At 39.4% G+C, this 23730-nt stretch overlaps 1 protein-coding gene across 2 annotated transcripts in view; it reads right to left on the reverse strand.

The window, feature by feature from the left end:
- The window catches only part of si:dkey-237i9.1 (SEC14-like protein 1), a 60912-nt gene continuing 37182 nt past the window's right edge, over window positions 1–23730 (reverse strand). Inside the window, exons 3-17 of one of the 2 annotated variants that reach the window (XM_017693038.2) lie at window positions 23551–23700; window positions 22405–22536; window positions 18467–18595; window positions 17650–17899; window positions 16829–16938; window positions 15607–15796; window positions 13540–13628; window positions 13358–13428; window positions 12914–13085; window positions 11595–11729; window positions 10704–10838; window positions 9691–9942; window positions 8726–8904; window positions 8086–8112; window positions 1–4952 (exon numbers count right to left, since the gene is read on the reverse strand). In XM_017693038.2, coding sequence (XP_017548527.1) covers window positions 4847–4952; window positions 8086–8112; window positions 8726–8904; window positions 9691–9942; window positions 10704–10838; window positions 11595–11729; window positions 12914–13085; window positions 13358–13428; window positions 13540–13628; window positions 15607–15796; window positions 16829–16938; window positions 17650–17899; window positions 18467–18595; window positions 22405–22536; window positions 23551–23700 — 2127 coding nt within the window. In that variant the 3' untranslated portion in view covers window positions 1–4846. The remainder of the gene's footprint in view (window positions 4953–8085; window positions 8113–8725; window positions 8905–9690; window positions 9943–10703; window positions 10839–11594; window positions 11730–12913; window positions 13086–13357; window positions 13429–13539; window positions 13629–15606; window positions 15797–16828; window positions 16939–17649; window positions 17900–18466; window positions 18596–22404; window positions 22537–23550; window positions 23701–23730) is intronic. The other variant, XM_017693040.2, reaches the window with a different exon arrangement.

The following is a 23730-nucleotide window of genomic DNA, read 5'->3' on the forward strand; positions in this document are numbered from 1 at the left end:
TGTCTGATAATTCAAGTTTAATAGTTTCAAAAAATGTAAAGGCGCTATTCTGTATATTAATTCAAAAATTCATTTTTTTACACATATAATAATTCCTCAGAGAAAGGATATGCAGTGTTTATGAACAGAGAATACAGTATGTGCTGACGGAGAAAAACACAAAGTGACGAACACGGGGCAGACAGAGAGACAGACTGACAGACAGACAAACAGTTATAGCCCTCATACGCCAATGAGACCAAACACTCTGGAAAGAGAAAGTTATCCAAACATGAAACGGAGGCTGAAGTTGCTTCTACTGACACACTGGCGCTGAAAAACTCGGCTCACGTTGGATCTCAGCAAGTTTACAACACAGCTGCCCCAATATTCTGACCGTTACCTGAACTGTACTGTCAGTGTGTAAATAAGCCACACAGAATATCAAACATATCCATGTGTCCTGGCTGTAACTTATTACTGTCATGGAGGAATTCTTTCAAGTTAGCCCATATAGTCTATCAGGTAAGACATGTTTGGCCTTTGAAGTTGGCTCATTTGGTTTCAGTGCTAATGCAGTTAATCTCGTAGCCACCAGTTAATCATAATTAAGCCTATTTTAAGCCTATTTTTGGCTACACTAGCCCTTTTAGCACTCCTGTTTCTTTAGTTCCACACAGGAGCTACTGTGCTAGTGTAGCTGAGATGTAATGAAAGCCTACAGCCTTCGGTTCATCACTGTTATTTGCAATAGGCCTACTCGTTAGCTACATTAGCCTTGTAGCACTAAGGTCTCTTCTTTAGCATTGTAGCACCAGTGCAAAACAAATGTAGCTCATAACCAATGGAAGCCTTTACCTTCAGTTTAGCACAGTTACTTCCATCAAGTCTACTTGTTAGCTACATTAGCCTTGTTTGCACTGGGACTAAGATGCTAATAAGCGTTTCTAACAGAAGTAACAGTGCTAAATGGACGCTATAGGCTATACTTAAATTACTTAAAGTCCATTTGCTGAGCTGAATGAGGATGAGCACCTCCTCCAGTACAAAACAAAAAAAGCTCATTTCAGACACCAAACATTCGGCGAGGTATGAAAACTGCGTAGCTGATATTTGGCAGCCGTGCTGTAAAATCAGTCCAACACGGACCAACCCAACAAGCAGTGCTCCTGTTCGCTGGGCCTGTTGGGTGTTCGTGAGAACTTCAGAGCCAGCGGAAACTGGAGTCGGCGCTCGTTCACGGACACGTGGGTCAGTCGCGTGCGCGGAACTCCGTTTGTGCTAACGCGCTAGTCAGAGGTGAACACGAGACATAAATCTGTAGGAGTGGTTGAGGAAGGAGGCCATGGCAGAGGCCCTTGTCTACCGTTTCAAATTCACTGTAAACTGTTGAGGAAAGGACGTGTGCATATCTCAACACCCGGGAGTCTAGTCACACAGGAACAGGTGCGCACAAGCACGGCGTTAGCATCTAGCGTTAGCATGCTGTGTCGAGAACGACGACTTGACGTTAGCATAGTACAGAGCAGGTTTCGAAATCAAACACGCGAGATGTTTCAGGACAGCAGACTTGATCTTCACACATACAACACACAGCCCTCTGTTCTTTTTTTTGTTAAACAGTAAAGCATTTCATGGTTATTGCAACACAAACGTTTGCTTGAGGATTTTCGTGTATTTTTGACGTTAAAACAACCCTTTGTGGAAAATCGGTTCAAAATCCTGACGCGATGGACCTGGAGGGCCTACACTTTCTTCTACAGTTTTCAACGCAAAGTGGAAAACTTGTGTGTTAACTAGCTTGTTACAGCCTGTTGCTCCAGGTGGCCAGATTGTGGCCTTTCCACATCCACTATTAAATGTATGTAAATGACTGGTGGCTCACCTGATAAGTTTTTGTTTCTTCTTTTTGAACCAACAAGCAAAAAAAGGTCTCACAGTCTTTCCCCCCCCCCTCCCCTAAGTCATAAAAACATCTCCATCAGATATCACAATCGCACTCGAATGGCAGCTTGAATGGCAGAAAAGTCTCCTCAAATCCTCTGGTTGTTGAATCTGTGCTCCAGAGGTTTGGGAAGTGAGAGGATGAGCAGGAAAATATGAAGATCACTTTTAAACTGCAGTCAGTCCTTAAAGTCCACAGTTCAGTTCAGGCCACACCACATTTTCTCTCTTAAAACAGACAGAACCCAGAGAACATGTTCTGCTCTCAGATTTTATCCTTCAGCTCTGAATATGTTGTGATCTTTTCATTAAACATCGATGACCTATTTAGTACAGTTCAGTTCATGTGCCAAGAGCTTGTTTAACCCCTTAAACTGCAGGCTTACTATTCAGTTATTAACATTAATTATTATAATAAGTATTATACAGTAATTACAGTATATTCAGTAGATACTAGAGCTGGGTATCAAATTCAGTCTTTTTACGGTACTGACTGAATTACTTCAGTACTTCTGAGCAAATTTCAAAACAGTTTCAATACTTTAGTAGGGATGCAACAACATATTGGCTTGTATTGTGTCATTGTATTGTGCCTAGAATGCTACTTTGTGGCCAGTGTGTTAGTTTTTAGGCCAATATATGAGTTTGTGCCTAAAGCATTAGATTAGGACACTATGATGCGCAGCCTGTTTCAAATATTGTTCTTTATAACAATGACTGCTTCCGTACACTGAAAATAGATGAACATAAGCCTAAGGCACATTTCAGCCACTCTTTCTGCATTTTTTCAGAATTGTGTGTACTGAATTCTGTGAATCGTTACACCCCCACTAAGCAGTCAGTTGTAATATCCATGAGCCAATGAGCACGCTTGCACCAAAATCTAGACTGCTGATTGGCTGTTCAAACTGCACTCCGTATACAGGTTATTAAAGTTAGTGCTCTTTGACTACTTAGTGAAAATTGAACCCATTTCTACTATCAAACTCGTTTAGGTCCGTCACCTAAAAAAGTGATTAAATTCCTCTGAAATGCGTTTTTTTGCCTTCTCTGTTGTTAACTGTATATGTGAATATCAAATTTAGTCGGAATGCACATCCCAAACAACGATCCTGAAACATTTTAAACCCAGACCTAGTAAATACTGTGAAAATAATATGCAAGTTATGTAGTTAATTGAGGTACAGACCCACATACAGGCTCTTAAGTGGTTAAACACCAATCTGACCTGGTTAAACTGAACAAGAAGGACAATCTGATTCGAGTGTAACAGCCAGTTTGAAGAGCCTACTCTAATAAAACTCATTCAGTGCCCTCTTTGATAAGGAGTGCCTTTACTGTTGAAAAGCCATTACTGACCTAACTAGATGTAACAGACATTCGACCATGGCTCGTGACCTCATCAAGCACCTGGCCAGGTGAAGGTTCAATGTAAAACTTAAACCCCAGCCTCTCACTTTATTTACCGCCCTTGTATTTCATGAAAAGGAGTTAAGCCTAAACATCTACACACCAAACTGACAAGTAAAACTCTGTTTAACGAAACATTCATAAACTGTAGCGAGGTCATGATCTCCTCAAAGTACTGTGACCTTTGCTGTAATAATGCACTAAACTGTAACTCTTACTCACTTCAAGTCTTCATGTCAAAAAAAAACTGAGTTAATATAGAAAAGCCTGATAAACTGTAAGACATGACCTATCAGTTAAAAAAAAAAAAAGGTACAACCAGTACATTTTAGAAATAAACTGGTTTGTCTGGAGTTTTAAGGTTGCCAGATTGAACATTTATCCTTCTGAATAAATACAGAGTAGATGCTACAGCATCTTTAACCAATTCAGACATCAGATTTGGGGACGGGTATTACTAGAGTCTGTGAATTTTCCATTCAGTTAAGATCTACTGTATTGATATAAACATGACTAATCATTTACATGTAATTAAACTGTTTAAAACTGTACTGATTGTAACTTTATGTTCTAATATTCATTTTTTTCTTCACTCCAACAAACAACTCTGACCTATAAAACACAGAATGACCCTCAGGCCCACTGGCTAACTGCATAGGAACTGATCAGTAGCAATTCTGACAATCAAGGCATTTCCACGCAATTCAAAACTATTCAAGCAACACGCATAACAACCACTAGAAGCAGCGCTAATTATTCATTTCACCACAAGCTTCTACCGCGTTCCCAAGCACTGGATGTCTAGACTCCAAACTCAGTAGCCAGACACTACAGCTAAGCACTAAAGAGCACATAGCACCCAGAAGACTCCAAAATCGTCTCCAAACTATGTAGTCCAATGATAAATACAAATTCAAACGGTAGAAATGTTCCTAAGTTATTGCTTTGGGCGGACACCTTGCCTCGTTTCAAAAACCTGCGCTTTGACCTATAAACATTTCACCAGAAGGACGTTCTCCCAGTGATATGGCATAATTGAGCGTATACAGTATTCTGTGTGCTGTGTTTGTGCACTTATTTCTGTGTAACAGCGCATTCAGTTTCTCCATTTCTCTGAATCCACATCCATTCAAAAGCACTCGTATTGCTCAGTCCACCAGCGGTGCGTTTCGCAAACCACTCCAACTTGTAGCTGGAAGGAAAAGAAACAAAACAAAAAAAATCTTGCCCGTGAACTGACCTGCAGCCCAGCAGAGCGCTATGGCAACACAGATCCAAGCCCTTTTGTACAACTGACAACCCCATGTTGCTTTGAAATATGCATTTTTCTTTCTTTGTTTTTCTCTCTGATCTTCCGTTGTGCAAGCATGCTTCAGGAGGTCCTCACTGGAAAAGGGTTGGAGGGGTCATGGTGGAGAGGTTGGAACAAACTTTGGGCTGATTTGACAGTCGAGTCCTGCTCTTCTGACAGAACGCTGCAGAACGTTCCTCAACCAAACTGCTCTGCAAGGATCTACCTTGAGATCATAGAGCTGGACTGCGATTGGCTGGAGGAAGTTGTGGCGGCACTGAGCTGAGAGAAGCCGCTGTGGCTCGACTCCAGACTCGTCATGGAGCCCCTGAGAATGAGAGAGAGAGAGAAGAGAAGAGAGAGAGGAGAGAGAAGAGCGAGAGAGAGGGAGAGAGAGTTGATGAGAACAGCAGTACATCCAGTCAAAAGAGCCAGCTCACATTAAAGTTCCTGTTACAGCAATAGTTCAGCAAAAAGTCAAGTTTACGCAACTTTCCCCAAGCGTAGCTCATCAGTCAGGACCTTTGGCAACTGAAGTTCTGCACAGGAGTAATGCTAAATTAGCTAACAAGTAATGTACTGATTAGTGTGCCTAAATGATCGCACTCGCCTCAAACGGAGGGCACCTTTATTAGCTTTGATGCAACCACAACATCAAAAATCATTTAATCCCTTGTTCACATTTTGCAAGGGAAGGTGCTGCACAGGTTTACTGGTTTAACAGTCACAGTAAAAGAGAAAAAAACATGTTGCTACAGAAATGTTCTGAAGCCACACAATATATTTAGACTGATATAAACACGAAAGAGATTACACAACAAATATGGTTAATGCACCTTAAAGTCACAGATAGCATGTAAACTGATGTTAAAAATCATCCAACCTAGTTGACAATAATGATGAAATTTATCCGTGAATCATGAAATGAAAAATGAATTAAAATTAAAGGAGTAAACTTCAGACACCAAAGACATCTTAGCTGATGGACTACTTTTAAGATAAGAGCAGAAACTGTGCAGGCTAGCTTTTCACCAAACTCTTCGTTTAATAAAAACCCCTGGAGTAACCCACTGAGAGTTTATCCCATGCCCAGTTCCATGTCCCCTAAAGCTTCAGCACAACATGCAACCACTCTACATCAAACACTATCTGTATCTAAGCCATTACAGTTTGAGTTCTCAATCCCAGCATTGCACATGTGTATTTTCATTTCGCCAACACATCCAAAGCATTTAAACAGGAACTTAAGATCTTTATGAATAAGGTACATTACAGCAAAGAAAAGCACACTACATGCAGCGCATTTGGGTTTGAGGCCTGTGATGGAAAACCACTCAGTTAAAGGAACAATTCATCCAAAAATGCTCATATGGAAAGATAATGATAGGAGGCCAAAGGAGAACAGAGTTTATTAGCTTTCATTTGTATTATTTGTGTTTTGATTATTAGAAAACAGAACATCAGTATTAGAAGCATGTTTGGATGAAGTATTCCTGATCATCTATTTATTTATATATACAGTTCTCCCTGAGTGACGGGAGAAATCTCAACATTTGTGAATGCAGATCAAGCAGTTAAGTACAACTGATAAGAGTGGATGTGACAAGTGCTGTAATTGTGATCAGTAAACAAAACTAAAACCAAAACTAAAACCAAAACAGAAATCAAAGCGGCCAATCGCGCCAAGCCTTAAGTCAAGAAGTTAAGCCAGAACTGAAAGGCCAAGGCAAGTCTGCACTATGCTGTGTCCCTGTCCAACTACATCTGTTGAAAACCTGAAATTATTTACTGAATGGAACAGTTCAGCTATAAAATCTTATTTACAGAAATTCCACTCGCCCTGAATGTAGTTGATCAGCCAAGATACATTCAGTGCCCAAACTTTGCTTCTTTAGTTTAGCAATGGAAGATTACGCTACAAAACATGAAGTGATTTCTTGTTCTTTCAACTTCTAAACATCTCAATTTAAAAATTCAAGAATGTTATTTATGAGTAGAAACAACAAAAAAATCATGAAGGTAATTAGTGCCATTCAAGTGTTCCCATGAAAATAACGAATACTGTGTTCTAAACCACATTCTGTGCGACCTTAATGAAGACCTGGATGGGCGGGTTGAAAGAAATTTTGGGGGTTTACCTCCTGAAAAGATCTGGGTGGCTGTTGACCTCTAGTGTTAGCAACATCAGACTTGTAGCTCGGGTGCAAAACTAAAGAAGCATAATTCTGAACCCAATTATGTTTTGGCTGATCGATGAAACCTGAGGTAAGTGAGAAACTGTGTAAAGTTGATTTTCACCAAACTGTTCCTTTCAAGCGTGCAATGTGTAAAAAATATCTGGTGCTTTGAGAAAATCAAATCTACATGCTAGCGTGGCTTATAGAAGTTGCCAAAACACTAGCTTTAACATTACAAGTTTCAATGAGCAAGTAAAGGACAAAACATGTCTCGGAATACATCAGCCACGTCAGCATTCAAACAGCTCCTTCAGTATTAGTGATTAGAAAGCCTGCAATGAGGTTAGTATGTTTTAAAGCATACAAGATTTTAGGTTTCACACTCTTGCACATAAAGTATTAATAATATTTGCATCAGGCCCTCAAGATGACTCGACAATACAATAGATAAGTGTCCTGAATTTATAATCAAAGCTGTACACATGCAAATCCTATTTTTAATTGCTGTACAGTGAGGGCCCACTGCAAATTTACGCTAACTTCATGTAATCTCACACAACAGTTTTACATAGGCTTACATGCTCTAGATTAAGGCAACCCAACTGTGGTTCTACAGGGACAGAACCCAGAATAGTTTGATGATTTCCTGGGACCAGTTGCACAAACAGATTATGCCTGGTCGTTTGCCAATTTGACTAACTATCTGGGCGTAGCTTTAAGACTGCTGCACCAACTGTTTAAAACTGAAGTCTCTCTTAAGATGGGGTGTAAAAATGAAGTCTATCCAGGAGTGTGTGTTACTTATCTTCTAATGTCCACTCTCCTATCCCATAAACCTTTATAGACAGCACCTGTTATTACTTTCAAATGTTCATTCTATTTATTTATAACGTTTAACGTTTTATTCAATTATTCTCGACTGAAGCTCAGTTGTGCTGAGGCACGTCCTTGATGACACGTCCTATCTAAAAAAAAAAAAAAAAAAAAATCTATATTATTTAAGATCTGTTGGGTGCAACGAGCGCCTCATGACCATATTTAGTCATGCACATGAAAATCACCCAACTGTGCTGGATTCTGGACCTTCAGGATCAGAGTTTGGCTCCCCTGGCAAGCTACCAACACCCAAGCCAAGCGTGTGTTCAGCAGAGCTTAACAGTGCTTTTTATAGCATGCTGTTAATGCTAACAAAAAAGAGCTGTGTTAGCACAGTGCTGCTGCAGAACAACAGAGTTTCGTTAGCGTGGCGCTAAAGCTAGGCTAACGACAAACAAGATCACTTACAAACTCTGCACATCGCAGCAAGCAGTTCTTTACAGGGAGAAACAGAAAGGAAACCATGAGGAGAAAAGCACAGAAAGGAGAAAGAGAGAGAGATATGTATGTATACATATATAAAAGACAGAGAGAGACAGAGAAGGCTTGGATAGTGCACTGAAGGCTAATACTAGGCTGATGGGGCAGTTACCTTAACATAGCAGTTGTGATTAAATAAAACGAAATGAAATGCAATAAATAAACAAAAAATAACTGAAAAAACACCACATTATGATTACGCAACCAAGCATGTATTAATAAAATAAATCATAAAGCACTAGTAGACTTCATTTAGACCTACAAGTTAAAGTCACCAGCTACAGCCAGTTAACCGTCATAAATACAAGGATCAATTGGAAGCATTACAACTTTTATGCAAATTGAAAGGAATACAAACTTCAGATAATAGAAATATCTAATCCACTTTTATATCCTTTCATAACAGAGACTAAGCTTTTATAGGAATACATTTTAAAAGTTGTGATGCCCCAACTACTGCATGTAACAGGTCTACTGTGCCAGAGTGACGGCAGTTCTCCTGGTCTAATTGCATACATACATCATTGAGGCTCCAAAGTGGCCAGCGGGGAAATATTTGCACGTTTACCTGAAGTCCTCGGAGCCCAGAACCTCAGTGTAGTACATGACTTTACATTTGTGAGAAGACACTTGCAGCGTGGCCAACACGTCATCCACACGTGGCAGGTTAGTGGTGGCACACGCAGGCATGGAGTGAAACTTCCACTGAAGGATATAGAAACCAGGCCAACGGGTGACGTGAGAACCCTGGATATGGACACAGAGATAAACAGAGGAGATAAATGAACCACAGTAAACTCGCAGCAATTGAAAAGAAACTAAACGAGTTAACGCACTAAAGAAAGTCACATACGATACAACATTTTTCTAAATTATTATTTTAGTTTTTTAAACATTTTTAGTCCGATTAGGCTCGATTATATAATATATATAAAACTTTTATTCTTGTTTTCCATTAAAATTTGGTGACCAACTCTTTTTGAATACTGTGCACAAGCAGTTGGTGAAAAATACAAGGAACCAATAATATATGTATCACTCACAAATACATCATGATCTGAAAGGAAGACACATCACTATTTTAATTTCAAATTGACTTTACAGATCTCGCTTGAGCCAATTTTAGCCATCTTTCGATCACTGTACACATTTACAACCAGCAAATCTCATTTCAAACCTACAAAAAGTATATAATCTGTATAATCTTTAAATATTCTATGTATAAGGTTTGCAGTGGTATGAAAGATTAAATGGGTGTGTTACAAAGCAAGGTCAGTTAGCCAGGTCAATTTATCCCAGTCATGAACTTCAGAGCCAATTCTGTTAGATATATTCACTTTAGGCTTAAACTATCCAGTTTACTGACAAATCCTCAAATGAAACTTCACCCTGTCCGTCTTTCAATGAATTCTTCCTGCACGCCACACTTTCAGTGCTTAATACACCTGATTTGACTAACCAAATAACTGCTTTCTGGTGTTTTTGAGGAAACTCTACAATTTGTAGTACAGCTATATCCAGTAAGGGGCATACCTGAACGCTCTCACCCTCCTTGCAGGTGAGGGGTGACTCCACCATGCTGTAATCCTGCCCCAACTGCCACGACTTGTCGATCAGCTGCACGTTGTTGCCTCCGGGCGATGTGATGCCGTGAGCGGCCAGCGGGTCCTTCTTAGGCGGCTGTGGTGCTCTCTTAGAGTGATAGATATTGAAGACCACGTCGCCTTTACACACGTCGAAATCCCACGTGATGACTGAGGAGGCATCGATGATCTCAATCAACAGCTGTAGACAAGGAATAGATGAGAATAAGTGAATATAGACGAATGTAAAAGGCAAGTGCATTTTACCACCACGAGGGGGCAGTATTTACAATAAACAACATTGCATGTGCTTATTTTCCATCTCAAGACTGGACTGCACTGCAGAATTCAGTGTTTACTCAGCTCAGGCACACCCAAGATAACAGAGCTAAATCAGTTCATTCCCTTTATTAACACAATTTATTACTAATGATGATTCAAGGTGTGATGCAGTGATTCTCCATAAACTGAACTGCACAGCTAGTTTATGGACAACTATCTTTACATTATTTTCACTATTTTCATTTACTTTCCAGAAAAAACAGCAAACATTGAAACTGAGCGCCATCAACTATGAAACCGGTACTAACAAAAGTATATCCTCTCACCATAACAAGCATGACTTGACTAAAACACAGGGGAAAACATATATTTAAAAAGTAATGATCTTTGCAGAACAAACCTATTCAATTTTATTTAATACTTTTGTTTTTTTGTACCTTTTTTAAACTTTTTAAAAATGTATGTCAGTTATGAACAATGCTTTGCTTTGAACTGTGATTTCAGAAACACATTTCAGGACCTTTAAATAAAAAGAAACAATTATATATAGTTCATACATATATTTACATTTGTCTTGGCAAAATGTGAAGCCTGCAGATCAAAAGGTGTTAAATGTTATGAATCAGATGTGTGTGTGTGTGTGTGTGTATGTGTATGTGTATGTGTATGTGTATATCTTGCCTCGTGTGGAGCTCCTTTAAAGACACTGGCACTCTGGTAGATGGTCTCGGTCCACAGTCTGATGTCATCATTCTCCAGCTCCTCTGGTGTTCGGTACAGAGACTTTGGCACCAATCCGCCCTCAGGAACCTCACACTGCCACATATTAAAATCAGTAACTTAGAGTAACATGCCTCTAAAATATGTTCTAAACAAAATTCATATTAAAATAAGCAATAGCTAGATAAAAAGTCAACACAATCTTCCCTTACTTAGTTTGTCACTGGAGCTATGAGGTTAATGTAGCTAACAAGTAACAGAAGCTTATATGTTCCAATGGATGCATTCTTGTTAGCAAGATATTTGTCAGGTAAAAGTTTACATACTGCTGGTAAATTACAAGTTTCATTGATTTTCTATGTGAAAAGAAAAGTTAACATGTCCTCTATAGAGAACACACTTAAATGTGGTGTTTGTCTGCAAATTTTGGTGCACAGTTTCAAGTTATTGGGGAAAAAAAAACCCAACATAAAATATAAAATGTGCCATAGATTGCACAAAACACATTGTGTTTTATTTTTATTCCCAATATGTTCTATTTAACAGATAAACAGTAATTATTGCATTAGTGCATTAAAAAGTGCAGAAGTGTGTCCTCTGTAGATTAAAATCACTGAAAATCCACAAAACATGGAACCAATAATCTGACCAGTGCTCAAACTTTAAATGGAAAATAGGCTTTTTGGCCAAAGTAAAATTCAAGCAGAACTAGAAATGTTAAAACATGTAAGTTGTACACACCAATCCATTCAAAGTGTACAGATAATGAGGCAAAAACAAGACACACTATCAAAGATTCACAGCTACACAGAAACTGTTCTGGGTTTCGGTAACTGTAATGACGGTGCTCACCATGCACTCTCCGCCCAGGAAGTCGGGGATGATCTCTTTGTCGATGTAATCAACCAGGCCACCGGGACCCTGGTAGTCGTTTCCAGCGTAGATCAGGAACTTCTTACGTGTGTTTTCATCAATGAAAGGACTCACCTGGACACAGGATTACAAAACAGGAGAGTTTGCTGAAAATATTATGGAATAGACTTTAGAGCAGACACTGGACAGACAGCACAGCACGTACCACTTACAAACACTTTAATTTCATAATCAAAATTTCTTCATAATTCAGTGGCTGAGAAGTAAACAAGTTGTTCCGAGTGGTTTGGTGTGAAATGGTTGATTTCTTGACAGTGGTGACAGGAACCATACAAATACAGACATTTATTTACTGTCCAAAACCACCAGTGAACCTACACGTCTTCTGAGTTTATATCTAAAGTTGACATCGGTAGTAGAGGAAAATCTGAAAAGAGTTTTATTTGGGGTCTATATTACAAATCTCTGCATGTACCTCTCAAACATGAATGCATGGCTTTTAAAATACATTTTAAGCCAAAACCTTTTCCAACTTTTTCCAGAGCGACTTACAATTCGATAATTTTACACAGGTAGGCGAACGTAGTGTTTGGAGTCTTGCCCAAGGCCTCTTATTAGAATAGTGTAGGGAGCTTGTCCAGGTGGGGGACTGAACTCCAGTCTCCAGCATAGAAGGCAGAGGTGTTACTCACACTACATTACACTACACCAACCAGTGCCCAGAAATGTACTCACACTCACTTTTCAGAGGTGGATGTCTGTTTTCCAATACCACCACTGTGAATAAATTTATCTAGAATGATACAAGATACATCTGAACCATTTGACAGAAGAAAAAAAAAAAAAAAAAAAAAAAAAAAAAAAAGTGAGGCATGTGAAGAGCCTCAGTACAGTATGGACTGTGCTGCTTTCAACATCACCACAAGGGGGCAGCGGTCACATCACAGCATTTGTCTTCATTTCCCATGGTGATGACATTAACAAAGCACTAAGCAGAATAAAAAGGAGGAACACTAAAAATGCTTGCGTGCGAAAAACTGAAATGCCATGCACTAGCGCAAAAACGATACTTTACTGCATGATAAATTCCTTTACTGTACCAAAAGCTTTTAAAACTTTTGTCCACAGGCATGGTTCAACAAACACTGTTAAACATCTGTTAAAGGGTGCTACAGAATTTCGTTTTTGTACTTCTTGACACCCTATAAATACACAACCTATGTAAGACATTTCATGCTATATTTGAGAGCAGTCATCTTTGGCCTGTTAAATGTAGAACTAGAGAAGTGTGATCTCACCAGAGTCCAGAGCACAGGGAAAACTCTGGGCGCACGCAGGATGAGGAGACGGCCAAGAGTTTCAGGATAATTTGCTTCCACAACCTCAATGATTCTCAGCAAAGCCTTCACACCTGGACGCCACAGATGCCTCATATTCAACCCCTCCAGATCCACCAGACACGTCCAACAACTGGGGTGTGGGGAGACAGAGACAGACAGTCAGACACACACAGAGAGAGAGAGAGAGAGAGAGAGAGAGAGAGAGAGAGAGAGAGAGAGAGAGAGAGAGAGAGAGAGAGAGAGAGAGAGAGAGAGAGAGAAGGAATTACTGAAAACAAACTTCAGAGGATGCATCACTTAAACACCAAATGACATAACATAACAAAAAACTACAGTTTAGACTGTAAAGCTACATATTATACCACCAAGAATGAAGCTGCACACGGTGGGTGAGTCTTGTACCTGATTGGCCGTCCAAAAACCTTGGTGTTCTCCTCACATCTTCTTAAGCCCTCCTCGTTGATGGACAGCACCTAAAACATTCAAACACAGGCACATAGTCTTAATTCAGTATTTACAGAATATATGAAAAGTGTTGCAAGTGGACATTACAAGAGGGGCATCCTGGGAAATGCAGTCCTTACATGTCGGAGAAGCGACTCCTCCCCCAGAGCACGCACCAGGCCCTTTGTGTCCATCTGCCCCAGACGCAGAATATACAGAGGACGGCCGTCTGCAGAAAACAGAGAGGTTCATGAGTGGAGTAAGTGCACACATGTACTGTGTGGACGTAAAAGTACATCGATTCATTGTGATCTGATGGTGGAGATTCCACTGCATCAACTTTGGATTACAATCAATTATAATTAAATCGTACAAAAGATTAAGTGAATCGGAATTACACACTTTTGGGTCATTTGGGACATCAGGTAGTTACATTTGTGCAGTTAATGTATTTTTAAAGGAATAGTTCAATGAAAAATCTAATAAAATAGAATAAAAACAAACAAGCCTTAATTTTTCACTAGACCAGCTGTAGTCAATCAGCCTAGCAGGAATTACAAGGGTAACATAGTCAACAAACAACAGAAGTCAACTATTTATGATGCACTTATGACTGCCACTGTCCCAAAGCACTCATAAGCACTTCCACTCAGGGGGGTTTGTGAATACAGCCCATGATGTCTAAAGTGAAGATTGAATTAAAGTGTTCGTTAGCCACCTTACAGCTCCAGTTCTAAACCAAGGAACCAAGTATTTTGTATTCCAAACATGTCTTGACTGATCGACTACAGCTGGTGTACATGAAAAGCTGTATAAATTTGACTTTTCGCTAAACCATTACTTTAATAATAATAATAATAATAATAATAATAATAATAATAATTCTGAATTGTACCCAAGTAATCAAATTTTAGATTTCATGATGCACTGAATCATCTCTTAGAATCAGAACTGAATTGATGTGAGATTTACACCCATGAACACATGCAACTCAGCTTATAACAGACCTACAAAACGGGAGGCCATCTGCACAGATACAACATACACAAAGCTTTATTACACATATATGGACTCCATCTGTACAGAGAGAACAGAAACAGGTTTATTACACAAACACGGATGGATCTGAACAGACGCATGAGTGATGAACATTTTGTGGATCTGCTTGTTTTCCTGTCTTCTTCTGCAGAAAGTGTGAGTCTGCAGGGAGGAAGCTGAGGTTCAGACAGTTTCCTTATTCCACATAAATAGCATCACATGGCCAATTTCAACAGACACACATTTAAAAGGGCCACAACAGGGACAAGCATGGTTATTTCAATACACCTCAAAAACAGATCAGAATAAAAAACACAGACAGAAAACAGTACATCAGGACAAAACACAAAGAAAAATCAATAAAAGAAACGTAAACACAAAGATAAATAACTAAATCAACTTAAAACACAAAAACGGATCACTAAATTAACTCAACCATCAGGTCTGAATCTTTAACGGTAGTTTTGGGTGATACTCCAATACCATTTGTTTAAAAATACATTCAAAAGTAAAAAGGATCAAACCGCACACTAACAAAATTACAGTCCTCAGGGAAGAGTGAGAATCAAGCCTACGTGTGTGTGTGTGGGGATTACTTCATGAATTTATATTATATAACAAGTCCATGAAGGAACGTCTGTGTGCATGTGAGTTCAAGGTGAAATTCTGAAGCAGCACTGTATGGGACCACACACATGGACACACACAGATGGCTTTTTATTTTTTTATTTATTTATTTTTTACACTCTGACGCATGCATGCACACACACACACACGCGGTGCTCAATCCCCCACCCCCCCCCGCATGCCTGAAAAATTACCACAAGAGTCGTCCACAGCGCAATGTACGACTGATAAATTACCCCAAGTCTCATCCACAGCACCGCATACGCCTGACAAATTACCCCAGGACTCGTCTAAAATGCAAAGTATGACTGATAAACTACACCAACTCACCTACAATTCAAACTGTGACTGATAAATTACCCCAAGACTCATCCACAGCACCACACATGCCTGACAAATTACCCTGAGGCTGGTGGAAAAAAAACAAACAAAAAAAAAAAACCCTGGCTGCACTGTTAGCATGAACAGCTAGGTGCTTTAATTGCCAAGACTTGACTGTGGTAACTGAGACATACAAAACAGAACACTACATTAACTCTCACCTCTGTCATGGTGGTGCCAGCCGCCAGTGTAGTAGTCGTGGAGCACCTGTGGTGAGGTCCAGGTGTCCAGCAGGTAATCCACTTGGTGCTGTTTTCTCCAGGTTAGGGACTGGCACAAGATCTCCCGCGCCTTGTCCATGTTGAAGTCTCGTGCACGCAGAAACCGCAAGATGTGCTGGTCCTTCGGGATCTGAGATGAGAGCATGAGTAAACGTTTTAGCATGCGTTTCTGTCTGTGTGCCTGATAGAACAGATAGTGAGATGATCTGTAAATCTAGGCTGTAAAAGCTTTTAATGTGGAGCTTTCTGTAACGTCATAAACAGCTTCAGAAACAATTTACACTGCTCATTGAATGATTGTTTAAATCAAATCTTAATTCATAATCCATATTCTTGATTTCCATACAAATATTAGGATTATAACAATACAGTATGTTGTATTGCATTAAGCTGCAACAGTGCATCAAACCATCAATGCATGGTGTATTGCACTGCACTATTTAAATGCCTCAACATTTCATACAGCACTGTATCACAGCCCATCATGTTGTACTATATTACAGTGCATCATATTGTATTAGAGTGTATTGTGTATTACACTGTATTGAATTGTATCAGCATTTAGTGCAGGGTCAATATTGTACTGAAATGTATTACAGTGAATCATACAGTATTAAATTTCATTACAGCATATTGTATCACATCAAACTGCACCACAGCATATTACATATCAAATTATACGAGAGCATACTGTACTACAGTGCATCACTGAATCACAGTGAGTTTGATACAATGTGATGCACAATGTGAAGCTGTCGTGTATTACTTTTAGAAAACATGGGCTCTACAAAAACCGCAGATCTAGTTTGTCTCCATATGTTCATGAATAAGTTGTTTTACGCTGACCTGCATCCAGTTTAAGATCACAGAAGCCAATCTGCCTTAAGCATCTCCCAAAAGTTTTAGTGAAAAGCTAGTCTGAGTCGAATGTTAATCTAGTGTTAACGTGTGACTGACTTCCTCAGAGAAGATCCTCGTTTGTTGGATTAACTGAGGGTCATTATCAGGACGTTGATCAGAGCTGCGCTAAGTCACTGACTAGACAGCATGCAGACATCTCTACATCAGCACGCTGTTTATGAAAGACAGACGATCTCAAACAAAACACTCGGACACAGAGCCGGAAAGAATACAGACTCTGCAGTAAGCATGCGTGTCACACCTTGCCCTTATGCGTTTCCTGCAGCCAGCTGCGCAGCCGTATGAGGCAGCTCTCCTGGAAGGGTGTGAGATCGCCCAGGTAACGGTTGATATAGTCGGCGTCCAGTTTGTCTAAAAATCAAAAACAAACAATTACATTTAAATGTGGAACAGAAGTCAACAAATAGTTTCAGGTTAGCACGACTGTATGATGTTAAAGCTGATGCAGTTTTATCTCCTCTTTTCCATTAATAGCGTGTTTTCATAGTGCCATTGTGGCGTTTAGTGTGACGGAAAAATAGAAGTCGCACACAATTAATGCTCTACTTAAAACTTTAAGCACTTATGGTGGAGCTGGGTGTATCTTTCAACAGTGATCAAAACACTGCAGTACAAAAAGGTTTTGGTCCTAGATGTTGAAAATTATTTTACTGACAGATCTCTTTTTTTATTATTATTTTTACTGGTTATGAATCTGAGAAACCTGTTAGGGAAACTACTCACTGTTTTAGCTTATTGATGACGCTTGTACAAGTGAGTAAATACATATTTAATAATGATTCTTTAGGAAAAGACTAATCATGAAGGCCCCCCCCCCAAAAAAGCAATAAATGTGAATATTTATGCAGCAGTGGAAAGACACATTTTAAATTAAAACAATATAATTAGTCCTTCAGGTTTTAAGCCAGAGAACTTTATTTTTGCCAAAAACACTTAACAGAAAATGAACAGATTAGACTACAGCTGATGAGACTTAATAGACTCCCCCACTCCAAAACTGATACAGCTGAATCACCACCATTAGAATGACATGTCCATGCATTCTTACACTGCAGTACTCACCGTCGGGCGTAGCGGAAAGCGCCTCACTGGGGCTGCCCACCGGACTGCTGCTGCTCTCTTTGACCCCCAGAGTCTCTTTAGAGCTCTCTGCAGGCGGTACAATAGTGATAGCGGGCGTGGTGGGCGGCACAGGGCGACTGACGGGCAAAACAGCTTTGACGGGCGAGGCAGGACTGGCACTCCACCGGGGCACATGGGTAATACCCTCCTCCTCCAGCTCCCGCAGGTAATACTCAATGATCTCTTTACCCTGAGAATTATCAATTAAAAATTGAAAAATTGAATATACACTTCATTTTTGTTCATATTATTGTCATGATTTACTACTGATTTCTATGCCCATAGCATTTATTAAAACTAGTTTTCATATATTATAAATGTAGCTCAGCACAAATACAAACTCAAGTTACACTACAGTCCCAACCCATGAGCATGACTTAAGTCCCTAAAAAAATCCTTAGAAAACTTTTCCACATTTTTGCCACATTCTAGCAAACTAGCAATGTGTGTGTACAAAAACCTACAAATAGTGGCACCTGAGCCAGGAACATTCAAAATATGCTGATGTAGTTTTAAATTACGGTAACTTGGTTAATAATTAATTGAGAAATGTAGGGAAATATGGAATTGAGGGCAGATGCTATAAAAAATTAACCAGCGCAGGGCTCTATAAAGGTCATTAAGACTCAATTGAAACTAGAAAATGTAAGAAAAAGTTACAGGCTGTAACCCCTTAGGAGAGGAAAAATAAATAAAAGAATCTGATTATATTTTGCCCTAATGAATGCTTAACCCGATCGCAGACATGTTCCCGGACCTTTTTGATGCTGTTGGCGTACTGCTTCATGGCAATCTTCTCCACAGTACTCTCAAAGCCGAAGAACGATTTGATGTCCAGGCTAGCCGACTGCTCAAAACACGTCCAGTCCTCATTCTCCGGGTGCACCTGCCATGCAACAAACACAAAAAGCCCAAACTTAAAGTTTTATTGGTGCAATAAAAAGAAAAGCACAGATAACGAACTCAGATACAAGAACTGCCTTATTCATATGTGAAATATATACCAATCATGTACATAGGCCACATTTTATGCTCCATTTTTGTTAAATTGTGTAAATAAATCGTAATTCTGCAGAAGTGTGTTCTCTGTAGAGGATGCGTCAACTTTTCACTCAGAAAATCAACAACATGGAATTTGAGCAGGGGTGCACACATTTCATGGTGAATGGAGTAGAAAGCAAAACTTCAGCTACATTAAGATCAAATTTAATACAGTATGATATTTAATGAGAAATGGAGCAACAGAAATAGTCCAAGCTCCATATTAAAACTTTTTTTTTTCAGTTCCAGCATAAATAATGATCAGAAGTTTTTAGAAAACAACTCAGGAACTGAGGTGACTAATAAACCAAAAATAGAGAGTGTAGAACCACAGACCTCAGCAGAAGCAAAGAAGACAAACAGCATCCTCAGCAGACACTTCTTGCTGAAATAAAGACAATAAAATTGCACTGCAAAGTGCCAGATGCTGCATCTGCTGGGTAATTGCACAGGTGTTTAATACGAGGCCAGTTCAGGTCAGTTGCTGACCCTAGGAACCTCGCTCTGCAGCGGCGCGATGATATGCGCTTCAGTGAAGACTATTCTTCTGCACATGTCCCAAAATAGAAACTTCTGGAAGGCCTTTAGAGGCAATGACCTTATTAACTCACTCCTCCTTCACACAGAGCACTGCGCTATACAGTGCTGAGTGCTCGAACACACATACGGAGGTTTGGGCTGTATTTATACTACAAAAATGCAAGTGTAAATGTGTTTTTCAATAAATTGAGAAGATTGTATTTGCTGATCCTACCTTAAAATGTTGTTCTTTATTACACACACACACACACACACACACACACACACACACACACACACACACACACACATACATACATATATATATATATATATATATATATATATATATAAATATATTCCTGCTATCATAAAATCTGGTTTCTATGACACGCTGCATTTATAGGCAAAGGGAAAAACAAAAGGGCCTATACAAAAAAAAAAAAAAAAAATCATCATCATCATCATCATCATCATCATCATCATATGGGGTTGAATTCATTGTTGCTGTGATGTCACAAGAAGCAATTCATTTTTGTATATATGCCTATTTCACTTCGTAAGGGCACAATAACAAAAATGGCCAGTTTAATTCTAAGAAATAAAAATATTCCCACAGAGTCGTGTAAAAGTGAATTATAACCACCTTTGACACAAATCATAAGAGGGAAGAAACATGCGTCTTAATGTTAAAGTACATCTATGCAGCAAGACCTCTGGCCAAGGTAATTTTGGACCATTTCTCTTGATCCACTTGACACAAGATGTTCACACGATTTACATGTTAAACTTGGTAAAACTTATTAAATAGCTATAAACATTGTTGTCAGCAGTAATATAAAAGGTGTTATTAATATTTTAATAAAAACATTATTTTTTGATATGTAGGAAAAGTATGTATGAATGGTGTGTAGGAACGTGTTCATCTTAGATTTTAGTCATTTTAATATGAAGCCTCTTCTTCATATGTCATTTCCCTGTATTTGGTACTATATATCTGCTTTTCTCTGCACTCCTGAATGCTCACTGCAGGTGCCCAGTACTGATCCAACAATCTGACTGGTTACTGATGTGTTGTAGTATCGGAGTTTGGTTTTGAGAACAAGAATAAATGTCTTGGTCTTGACATCATTTTCACTGAATTGCCTCCGTCTTGAGGTAGTGAACTTAGTGTTTTACTACCACTACTGACTGTGAAGAACCCATCTAAGCAAAACAAACCTGCATGCTTAAATCAAAAATAAAACACTCAGATAGCCAAACAGAGCAAAAAACTGGTAACTTCTGTCCTTTCTAGGACTCAAATCAATGAACGTTTCCTCATATATAGTGTACAGACAAAAACCCATGAGCAGTGAAAAAGCATGTAAGGGGATCAGGTGTGGCATCGTACTTAGATCAATTCAGTGATTTTAACATGAAAATTCATGCAGTTCATAAACTGTGCAACTATAAGTAATACTGTATAGTTTAAGGTATTTTAATATATTTGCTAAAAAGCTGTTGTCTCCCGCATCAAGGTCAAGAGGCCAGAGTGTGGAGTGTGGCCAGAGTGAAATTTGGCAGACGTTTTCTTTCGAGACACCACACACACACACACACACACACACACACACACACACACACACACCACCAACCTGGCACTTCATTTGTGCTCTACTGCCTCCATAAGATACACAGTGCTCCCCCGAAGCTCACCACTTGCAGAGTAACTTGATCAATTAGTGGTTCTACATCAATTTCACACACAAACTATCTGGATGGTAATGATAATCATTGTGTATGCTAACCTTAATCCATGCCTAATGGAAATGTTATGTATAGTGCATGTAAAACAAATCTGAATTATTTCATATAAAACGTTTAGTCCCGACTACACTAGTGGTGACTGCTATGATCACTGAGAAAAGATCATCAGAGAAAATGTATTTCATGCTTTTGATCCCAAAGCCAGGTCACGCTCAAAAAGTGACTGTACACATTCGGAATGCTGCTTTGGAAATCTTTATTTCCACATGCAGCAGAGATTTTTTCCCAAGAGGAGGGGAGGTACTGGGTTAACAAAACTCTCTTGCTCTACTTACAGGGCAGCTGCGTGTATATAAACTGTTTGTGTATGGCTGGGGAGGGGGGGGCACGTGGTAACTGTCAGTGCCTTGCTGTGCACATGATTAGTTGCTGTGCATGTGGGAAAGATTTAGGGCTGGATGATGGAATATGAACATAAGCTGAGATCATAAAGCACCCCACTGCTACATACTGCAGACACAGTAAAAGCTCCACAGTCAAAAATTCCTGGTTATTAGGGCATGCCTGATCGTCACTGAAACAAGACACCCAACTAATAAGCATTTACCAAAAAACACTCAATGTATATTACAGGATTTACATTTCTCAAAATCTCTGCATCTTTCAAAACATTGAGACTTAAAAGGCAGATGTGAACAGCTGTTTTGAGTGGCTTGATGAGAAATGCTCTGATCTAGAGAAACTGACAGTAATTCTTCACAGTGGTGATGACAGGAACAGGGGTCACAATTTCAACTAGACAAATATGGTCATTTTATTTACTATCCAAAACTACCAGTGAACCAACATGTCACATGACAACACACGAGTTTTTATATGTAAATTTTGACAAATATGAAAAAATAGGATTTCCTTGGGGGATTTTGCCTCACTCATGTCCAGTATGTACCCATCCACCATAAATGTCTATAAAATCTAAACCTTCTCAAAACTCTTAGGGAGCTTTTTGAAGCATTAAGCTCTCCAGACATCAGGTTTCCATCACCACCACAGCTGGACTGGATTCTATTTAACCCAGCCTATTCCATTTTTATATCCATATAAAATGACACTGACAGATTGGCTATCTGAACTTTCAGCTCAACTAAATTAATAACAGTATTAGTATTCAGAGTGGTTTGGTGTGAAATGGTTGATTGTAGACACTCAGGTTTCTTTACAGTGGTGGTGATAGGGACGAGGAGTTGCCATGACTACAATGCAAACAGATATTTACACACACACACACACACACACACACACACACACACACACACACACACACACACACACACACACACACACACACACACACACACACACACACGCACGCAGTGAGCATCTCACCGAGTAGCAGCAGAGCTCGTGGATGATGACTCTGTTGGAGAAGGTTTCATTGTGGGACTCGATGTGTAAGGTTCTCTCACGGCGGTTAAGAGAGTTCTTCTGGATAAAGTACACGTAGTCCACCCCAGCAATCTGCACACAGTGATAACAGCCCTAAATAAATCTCATTACACCAACTCTGGGAGTCCTGAAGTTTAACTTTATTACTATCAGAATACATACACTAATAAGTGTGTTACATGGACAAACGCCACTGCTGAAAGCTAAAACTGAAAGAGCAACAATTCAATAGCTGTCAGAGACACCAACAGATAAAAGTCAGTGGCTTGCTGGTAGAGCTGGTACTAGGTATTGGGTGGATAGCACCAGAAATCAAATTTCAGAGGAAAAGAAAATCTGATTCAATCCTGTATCAAACCAATATTGAAATGGCACACGTTCACACTCTCTTCATGTCATGTTTGTGTATTTTCAGCATTAACCTGAAGTTTGTCAACTAAAAACACAATTTTAAAGCTTATTGTTTGTAAAGAAAAAAAAACATATACAATCAGTATTGACCAGTAGACACATTTCAATATTAGAATGAGTACCATAAAAGCAAATTGGTGCTATGCAATCTCTTCTCGTCACAATACAGAGTGCTGATCACAATAATACATTTGATTTTGCATGTGACCATTTTCAGCCAATGGATCAGACAGTTGTACACAGTGGTGTTTTGGGGAACAATTTATCACCTTGTTTTCACAGCAGTACTGTAAATATTACAATCAGGTGACTAAAGCGAGGGCCAAAAAAACTGTAGGCCACAGGGGGCAGATACAATAGACATCCTTATTCAGGACTGCTGGAAAAGCCAAATGCTAACACTGGAATGTAACATTGGAATTCCTACAGCCAACTGCTGACTTTGGAATGCTGAAACTGACCCACTAATGCCCTGCCCACAAATTTACTCTGCTGTACGGCTAAATAAGCTTCACAGAAGGCTGGACAAAATACCTTTCAGACCATTGAAGATATTAATTAACAAACTGCACAGTAAGCAAACAGGTTTGTGGTCACAGCATAGAGAAAACAATTGCAGAAGCCAGCAGCTGGCATTGGAATGTGGGAATTCTGGCCTTTGGAATGCTGCTTTACCCTTTTCAGAAGGCGCGGGGCATCAACATCCAGCTTGCACCTCCTCTCGATCTTGTGCGTGGAATTGTCATCACTCTTCTCCTCGCTAATTACATCGCTGGCCACAAACATGGGGATGAGATGACATGTAGGGAACCTTCTCTCATAGGCCTGAGACAAAGACAGAGAGAGACGCAGAGA

The sequence above is a fragment of the Pygocentrus nattereri genome, chromosome 30, assembly GCF_015220715.1.
Source record: "Pygocentrus nattereri isolate fPygNat1 chromosome 30, fPygNat1.pri, whole genome shotgun sequence".
NCBI lineage: Eukaryota > Metazoa > Chordata > Actinopteri > Characiformes > Serrasalmidae > Pygocentrus > Pygocentrus nattereri.